Source organism: Lycium barbarum, chromosome 10, assembly GCF_019175385.1.
Source record: "Lycium barbarum isolate Lr01 chromosome 10, ASM1917538v2, whole genome shotgun sequence".
NCBI classification, from domain to species: Eukaryota; Viridiplantae; Streptophyta; class Magnoliopsida; order Solanales; family Solanaceae; genus Lycium; species Lycium barbarum.
Window position 1 is genome coordinate 15,813,260 of NC_083346.1, and position 8,895 is coordinate 15,822,154.

An 8,895-nucleotide genomic window follows, 5' to 3' on the forward strand; every position below is an offset into this window, starting at 1 on the left:
TTGCTATGCTGTTATAGGTTGGAATATGTAAAAATATTGGGCAAATTCTACAGAAAAATGCTGTCAAACCGCCACAAATTGAATTGGAAAACGCTGCTATTGTATTTTTATTTTTATAGGTCAAACCGCTGTAAAAATGAATATAAACCATCGGGAATCTTACATCAGTTACAAACCGCTGCTGTTTAGTAATTTGCTGCGGTTATTTCAGTGGTTCATCTAAACCGCTGGAAAAGGGTTTTACGACCCCATATCAGGCGACAGATCTAAACTGCCGCTAATTTTATACTGCGACAGTTTGAACCGTCGCAAAATAGAGGAACAAACCGCTGGGAAAAAGCTTTTTTCCTGTAGTGTAATCTCTAGGTGAAAGTGTGTAGATTAGAGCCTTGATGAAAATGAATCTATTCTTGAACACTGGGTTTACAGTTGTTTTGAGGCAGGAGAGCTAGGAAAACTGGTCGGGGACAAAGTGTCTGAGAGAAGACAATTCGAGAGAATGGTAAATTAAGCATCTGGTGCATTCAAGATGAACCATCACTTCGCCCTTCAATGAAGAAAGTTTTACTGATGTTGGAAGGGATAGTAGAAATTCCAGTGCCTATAGTTTTAAATTTCCTCTTCACTTTTTAGTTATTGTACTCATTTGAAAACAGAAGACATCAAGTTCCAAGTTTCCCTATAGAGCGAAGAGCACTCTATCATCTATACTTTAGCTAAATAAAGAATAATTACGTCTAGTTTCTACATCATTCTCCTCCTCTTGTAGTCATCAGTTAACATAGCTACAAGGATTTATCTTTTGCTGTAGTGAATTATGTTTAGATTTTGAGATTAGTCCATATTAACACGTTTCTTTAAATATAGTTGTAGTACACTGAAACTATATTTTGTGCTAAGTGACTGACCTTTTAATTGACAATCATTTCACCAAGAACAGCATAGACCTATGCTACCATTTCAGTAATTGTTCACACTAAAGCACAACATACTTTTGTGTGCATAGAGATCAAGAACTAACCTGACTCAACAGTACCATCCAACCTACCTTTTCTTCATAATATGTTACATGTTATTGAGTTCAAATCTGCAGGGGGACATCACTTATGAGTTTGTCATCATCAAAAAAGGGGAAATTGATGAGTTATGGAATTTCATAGTTTTGATGATCGACATATACATCAAGGACTAGGTCCTTGATCAGGTCCCCTGGGCACTGTACGAACGTGACAGCTGTAAAACTGTGGCACTGTTCCGACTTTCAGAGACACATCGGAACAGTAATTGCATGTCGGCTAAAAGACAAGGATCATTGTACCGTCTCTATCTATATCACATGCCACTCACATGCTCTCATTGGTTCCCTATATAAACAACACGTTGACATTTGTTTAACCTAGCACTTCAAATTATATTATTCTCATTGTTGAAAAGAGCATCCGCCACTATTTTCTCGGAGCTTTCAAGATCAAGACTAAATAACCCCAAGGACCAGATCCCAAGATTGAAGATGTCTTAAGTCCTAGGTTGTTTAGTCTTTGTCTTCTTATCTTAATATTGTAAACCTACACTTCTTTTAAGAAGGGTTCTGTAGGTATTTGGTTTATTAAGCTTTTTGTGTAAACGTCTGATTATATTTAGTTATGGTGAGTTAAGATTCAGCTAGAGTTAGTTGAATCAGTTGGTTCTTGGCCAGAGTTAGTCAAGAGAGTGCTTGCAATAGAATTGTAAGGAGAGTGATTAGTGGGCTAATTCCTTATTTGCAAACGGCTTGTAATCTGAAAACATTGCTCAGTTAGTGAAGTTGGAAATCCTACTGGTGTAGGTCATAGTTTTTAATCCCTTAAGCAAGGAGTTTTTCACACAAATATCGTGTCTCATTTACTTTCTATTTTTTTGCTTGAGGGAACAGATAAGGAACCTGGTCCCTTCTTTGTTTTTTGGTGGACTCTTAGTTTCTATCACAAACAGAATGGAAATTTAGGGTGTGTTTGGTATGACAGAAAGTGTTTTCCTATTTTCTCTTGTTTGGTTGCACTCAAGATCTTAGAAAATGTTTTCCTCAAAATAGGAGCAAATATTTTCCATAAAAATTTGAGGGAAAACATATTTCGGATTAATAAAAACATCGGAAAAAGGGCCTAAAATGCCCTCAAACTATGGGATTTGGTACAAAAATGCCCTTCGTTTACCTTTGCGCTCTAAAATGCCCTTGCCGTCAACCTATTGGGCCTAAATTGCCCTTATTTTTAACGGCAGGGGCATTTTTGGCCCAATAGATGGACGGATAGCAATATTGTACCAAATCCCATAGTTTAGGGGCATTTTAGGCCCTTTCCCGAAAAAATAATTAAACTTTTTATTTAGTACGTGACATGTTTTAATTGGTTAGTTTTAAAATTAACCTAAACTAATTATATCCCAACACAAAATCCGGATCCACTTAACCCGTCCTGACATAAAATGGTGATTGTAGCAACATCCATCCCCACCGGTGAGCCACCATTAATCTCCACCGACCTTTCCTCTATTGGAACAACCTAAAACCTCTATTAAACCACCACCGTAACACCGCTCATCCAAACATCCCATCGAGCCACCATTGACTAGCCAATATATGTAGACAAATAATCTAACCTGTTAAAAGAACAGATTATTAATTGAACTGTATGGATAGTTATCTCATGCAGTAATGAAGTGTAATATTTTTTAAAATGAATATTTCCGAATAATCATTTCTGCCACATGAACATTCCCAAATTCCTTATATAGTTACTACATTTCAAGTGAAATTAAGGGTAATCAATTTTGCCACATGAACATTCCCATTAGTTTCCATTATATAATTATTGGGTTTCAAGTGAAATTAAGGGTAATCATTTTTGCCACATGAACATTCCCATTAAATTTCCTTATATAGTTACCGGGTTTCAAGTGAAATTAAGGATAATTAACCACCACCGTAACACTGTTAAGAATATTGGCTATCTAATGGTGGCTCGATGGGCCATTTGGATTAGCGTTGTTACGGTGGTGGTTTTACTGAAGGTTTTGAGTTGTTTCAATAGAGGAAAGGACGGTGGAGATTAGTGGTGGTTCGCTGGCAGGGACAGATGTTGCTACAGCCACCATTTTAAGTCGGGGCGGGTTAGATGAATTCGAATTTTGTGTTGGATATAATTAGTATAGGTTAATTTTAAAACTAACTAATTAAAACATGTCGCGTAATAAATAAAAAAATTAATTATTTTTTTGGAAAAGGGCCTAAAATGCCCCTAAACTATGGGATTTGGTACAATATTGCCTTTCGTCCACTTATTAGGCCAAAAAATGTCCCTGCCGTTAAAAATAGGGGCAATTTAGGACCAATATGTTGACGACAGGGCATTTTAGAGCGCAAAGATGAACCGAGGATATTTTTGTGCCAAATCCCATAGTTTGAGGGCATTTTAGGCCTTTTTCCGTCAAAACAAACCTATGGCATTCCCCAACCCAAACACCCAACCCCACAACTCCCACACCCCACACCAAGCTACCTATCCCCATAGCCCACCTTCCACCACCCACCCCACTACCCCACTACCCCAACACCCCACCCACCCAACCTTCCACCCCTTCCCGCCTCCGAATTTTTCTTTTTCATATATTTTACTTACTTTTATAAAAAATGAATAAATTTCTTAGCCCCACCCCCACGCCTACTCCTCCATTTTTTTTCTTTATGGAAAATGTTTTCCACGCCCCAGGACGTTAAGGAATACTAATAAAATATGAATAACTTTGGAACCACAAGATTGCAGAGAAAGAAGTGGGGCCCACCCACCCAGTAAAGGGGATAAGAGATGAGGGTACTTAGCTAAGTGTTAATGTTGGATAGAGATCATGGCTGCAACGAACCTGGCCTCTTCTATAACATTCCATAAAGCCGTCAATTATTATCTTCCTAATAATAAAAGAAGAATACACGTTTCTTGCTCACCTGAAACTGCAACCGCCACAAAACCTGAAATTGAACTAGACTTCATCGGGGTACGCGCACAAAATAAGAGGGCTCCTTAATGTTTGTTTTGTTATTGATTTCTTAATTAATAGGAGTATAATGTTGCAGCCGAAAGCAGATGAGCCCATGGATAAAGCAAAAGCAGTGAGTGGTGAGAAGCTCCTTAGGAACATCATGTCTGAGAATAAGATAGAGTTGTATGCTCCATATGTAAGTTGCCTTTATTATTACTGCCCATCAAAAAGATTATTTTAGTTTTCTTATTAGTTTATCTTGAACGAATTGAAAAATAATTTAACAGATATTTACATTTACACAAGACTTATTTTGGATCACACATTTTAAAAATCTTCCTTTATTGCCAAATCAAACTAAGACAAGTTTTTTTTTTGGGACTGAGGGAGTAATACACTACTTACTTTTTAATTCGATGATTTTCTTTGTTTTAGATGTCATGTGAAGTAATCACAATAAAACGTCTCCCTGGTTATCTAGGAATTGCTTGGGATTAGGTCAATCACAATACCATTGTCTGCTTTCAATCTACTGGACTAATATGACATGTAGATAGTAATGAACTTCTGTAAACAATTAGGTGAAAGTTTACATGTGAGCAGATTGAAAGTGTATTTCATTTGTTAGAAGCATTCTTCTTTTTACTACAGGACTCAACAACTGATCACCGATTACCATCCTTCAAAATGTTTATAAGAATGTATCGATGTGAACTGCTTCAATACGTAATCATCTTTTCCTCTATGATTGTTGCATAAGATATGTTACTACATCAAAGAAAGTACTGTATGCGCTGTTGTAAATCATTTGTGGGATGAAATTTGAACATATAGGATATATAATGCATTGAAATTTCAAGCAAATAAAAGATCTTCAACTTTTTCAGTCTATTGTTGCACCTCTTTTGATATTGGACACATCGTCTACTTTTCGGCAGGGAAAGGTGATGAATTGTGGAGGCGGCGGAAGCTGTGGTACTTGTATTGTGGAGGTATAACTCTGTTGCTAGTAATGGGTCATAATTAGCATTCTTGGAATTTTTTTTCTGTGGATGACATACATATATATTATTCACTGATCACATAAATATCCAAATAAAATTATTTGCTGGTTATATTGTTTGAAGCTCGGCAGTTTACGCTTTTGCTCTTACATCTTTTCACATTAATCTATAACTGCAGCACATTTTAATTACATTTTGGAACAAAATTGGTCCATACATCACCATTTTGCATATCTGATTATCAGATTGGTGGCTTGCTGCTGGACCATTGGTAGTGAGCTTAATGTTACCGAATGGTTTCGCTGGCTAAACTTAATAGTTTTAGAGATATTAGCTGTATCACTTCTCATATTTCTTCTTTTTATTGATGATGAGTTCCGAATTTCTTCCTTGTGATGCAGATTATAGATGGAAAGGATCTACTGAATGAGAGAACAAATACAGAACTGCGATACCTAAAGAAGGTATGGGCTCTACTGTAACCCCAGTCACATTCTTTTCGCATTTTAAATAGATTAAACTTTTCTTTACAGAAAGTTGAATCAATCACATTTTGAATGATCACTTGAAGGCTGTTTCAGAGGGACTATAAAAAATTCTGGTTGATTTGCACCTTATAACACCTAGCTGTAACCAAACTGTGTCTGGTAGATTAAAAACTTTTTTGATGCTTATAATAGTACATAGGTATCCCTCATAGTCTTCACAAAGACCTGCTCATTCAGTTTTCATAACTGTGCAGAAACCTGAGTCATGGAGATTGGCTTGCCAAACTATAGTTGGAAATAAGGAAAACTCTGGAAAGGTATCAGAATTATATTATGAGCTTGTTTAGCTGGATATCAATGTTTTCAAAAATCATTCAACATAAACTTATTCGTATTCCAACTAATTATGACTTAATAAAACTAAAATGCTCTTGACTGCAAGAAATTCCTAAACAGGTGTGTAAACGATATGAACTACGGTGACATCTGCACCTGAAGCGTTCTCTCATAAGGTACTTTCTGTTTCAATAACATGTACAGGTAGTGGTGCAGAGGTTGCCCCAATGGAAGAAGTGAACATGCTTATAAACTGAAGAGCTAACTCACCAAGAAGCAGAAGAATATGCATGTGGAGTAATGCTTTGAGCAGAGTATAAATCTCTGGAAATATGAACTTTATTCATTCACTAAATGACAGGAAAGTTTTTCGCTTCAGCATTTTATTGTCCCGTGGAAAACATTTTCCGTCGTACGAAACACACCCTTAATTAAAATCTCGTCGCGTATATTTTTCTCTTTGTTTGTCTGCATCCTTCTAATTACTTCATTGTTCTGAAGAATATTTAAGGCATTCTTTTCTGAACATATTTTGCCACTCATTTTCTTTTCTGGTATCTCATATTATTGGGACAGCAGAGGGTAAGATACAATGTCTTCTTCCATTCATATTAGAGTTCTCTCTTTTTTCATGCTTTCACTTTAGATCAGTGATCTCATTATTATGGGAAAGCATAGGTGATTAAGTTAAAATACTTTCTACGTTCCTCTATAAAGTTTTAGCGCTTTCTCTTTTTTCATGCTTCCACCCTTCAACTACAGGGAAGGTTATCAGCTATTAAGTTTATGACTTGCAACTCTTGAGCCCAACAGAATATCAGTTTATAAAACATTAAATATCAGTTTCACACGTAACTTGGTATATGAGATTGTACCACACAAATTCATACTTTGTAAAGTCCAGCCATCAAAAAGCATTTAACCAGCACATTACGACTATCTTCCAGGATCATGTCAAAGAGATGATCCAGATCAGAAGATGAAACCTACATCTGTTTGCACCATCTCTCTCTTCTCCTCAATTAACAAGTAATCTTTCACCAACATTCTCAAAGCATATTAGCAGCCAAGGATATGACCTAGTGCCTAGCGGTCAATAAAACTGAAACAGACCATAAAAAAATAGTGTTCAAACTCCAATAGAAGCAAAAAAGAAAAATAATTTAGGTAATTATTTTCATAAGTTTCGGTGAACATGGTCATTCGGTATTCAAGCTAGTAGAAAATAGCAGGTTATTCGTGGATTAGTTGAGGCGAAATTGTCAATCAATATAAAGCAACACTGAAAGTTTCAATATTGCCAGGAAAAGGCGCATGAAACAATTAGGAAAAACAACAGCCATGGTTGAGCATAACGAACAGAATTTAGCTAAACTTGAAACTTACCAGAGTAAAAGGCAGAAGCGTAGACTTGAATAGAGTAGCTGATATCTGGCTCATATAATTTTCTACTATATGCACAATTAGAATCTGGAACCTATTGATATTTAGAGTGGCTGACAACGAATTTCCAGCTGTGCTTGTTAGAAGCAATTTGAGTTGGTTGATCGGTAGTGTCGGTAGTGCTTCTTAGTTGTAAAGAGTTTCATTTCCTGTATCACACAGTAGTCCTTCAAATCAACATTAATTGGAGAAATGGAGAAGATGAGGTGAGATGGTGATGGAGTAAGGACGGAAAACTTGGACACTGTTCAATCGTTATCATTTCACTCTTCTCCATTATTTTTCTTTCTTATAATAATTAAGTACGTAATTTACAATTTTGAGAAGAGAATTCCCAACTGAAATTCCCGGGGATTTCCCGGTATCTTCTTGCTATAAAGTCTAAACTTAGAATTCCCCTATATCTTTCTTAACTCTACCAAGAATCACTCCGACTGAACATCATCACTTACAACGCTTAAAAGGTCTCCTTAACAGCTTGTTTGGATGATTGTTATATATCATACTGTGTATTGTTACTTAAATTTTATTGTATAATATTATTGTTAGGCAATGCTATAATTGTATAGTTATCACAAAATATACTCTTTCCTAGAATAGGGCTTAATTACTGATTGTATAGTTATTACAATATATTTTCCTTCTTAGAATAGGACTTTAACCCTACAGTTTTATAGTTATAAATATTCCTATTGTATTATTGAAGAAAGGTAGAAAACCAATTCTGAAAATCTCTGTTTCTCTATCATGATATATTGAGCCACCGTCTATTTTTTTTTTCTCGTGCTCTATAGTCCTCTACACAGCTACTTTGCTACCTTCTTGTATTCCTTTTGGGCTCTCTGTTTTCTCTACACAGGTAGCTTGTACCTTTCTTTTTCCCTCTCTATCATATTTTGTGGCTCAATGGACTCGAAATCATCATCGCACGATTTTCTCTCCAATTTGGACGGTTTCAACCAATTTTGCTCTATGGAATTCCACTTTGGAATATTTGTTCAAGGTAAGGGCCTTTTTTGGGTTGCTAGATGGTTCTGCTCGTCCGCCAACAGATCCAAAAGAGTTGGATCTCTGGAAATTGAATAATGCAAAAGTAATCGCTTGGATGCTGAATTCTGTACATGCTGACATTGTTATGGGACTTAGACCATTTAGTCTTGCTTCTGAGATGTGGCTCCACCTCCACACAGTTTATCAATAAAGGAATCTCGCGCGAGAGTTTGAGGTGGAACTAAACATTGTCGAGTATACACAAGGGGACAAGAATGTTCGCTCTTTTTTACGCTGGCTTGCAATCACTCTGGTTAGAACAGGATCAATTTTCTAGTCAGAATATGCCTACGGCAGGGCTCAAGAAAGTCTTGAAAGAACGGCAAAAGACAAGGATGGTGCAGTTCTTAATGAAGCTCAGGCAAGAATTTGATTTGATTCGCAGTAGTTTGTTGAACAGAGAAGTCACGCCTGCTCTGGATATTATGTTGGCATCTGTCTTGCGTGAAGAGACCATGCTTGGAACTGAGGCTGCCCTGGAGTCCACGCTATTACCCGTTGTTGCATTACCTGCAGAAAAATCAGATGTTGTTGCTTTGACAGGAAATACTAAAGAGGTG

The 8,895-nt window shown here is 36.6% G+C and overlaps 1 protein-coding gene across 3 annotated transcripts; it reads left to right on the forward strand.

The window, feature by feature from the left end:
- The first annotated feature begins 3,783 nt into the window (after positions 1-3,783).
- Positions 3,784-6,384, forward strand: LOC132615044 (photosynthetic NDH subunit of subcomplex B 3, chloroplastic). 3 transcript variants are annotated; one of them, XM_060329603.1, is made up of 6 exons: positions 3,785-4,029; positions 4,109-4,210; positions 4,953-5,006; positions 5,420-5,482; positions 5,761-5,823; positions 5,963-6,384. In XM_060329603.1, exons 1-6 carry the CDS (start codon positions 3,883-3,885, stop codon positions 5,987-5,989), a joined length of 456 nt encoding a protein of 151 aa, XP_060185586.1. In that variant the 5' UTR covers positions 3,785-3,882; the 3' UTR covers positions 5,990-6,384. The 3 variants fall into 3 exon arrangements, with proteins under 3 accessions (XP_060185587.1, XP_060185586.1, XP_060185585.1); XM_060329602.1 differs by having other exon boundaries at positions 3,794-4,029; positions 6,047-6,384; XM_060329604.1 differs by lacking the exon at positions 5,761-5,823 and having other exon boundaries at positions 3,784-4,029; positions 6,047-6,384.
- Positions 6,385-8,895: the final 2,511 nt, after the last annotated feature.

Bases quoted from the DNA above. Each gene is read 5' to 3' on its own strand.
- LOC132615044 (XM_060329602.1), top strand. From the start codon at position 3,883: ATGGCTGCAACGAACCTGGCCTCTTCTATAACATTCCATAAAGCCGTC. The intron at 4,211-4,952 runs GTAAGTTGCCTT...ACTTTTCGGCAG, and splicing joins TAGAGTTGTATGCTCCATAT to GGAAAGGTGATGAATTGTGG. The intron at 5,483-5,760 runs GTATGGGCTCTA...ATAACTGTGCAG, and splicing joins AACTGCGATACCTAAAGAAG to AAACCTGAGTCATGGAGATT.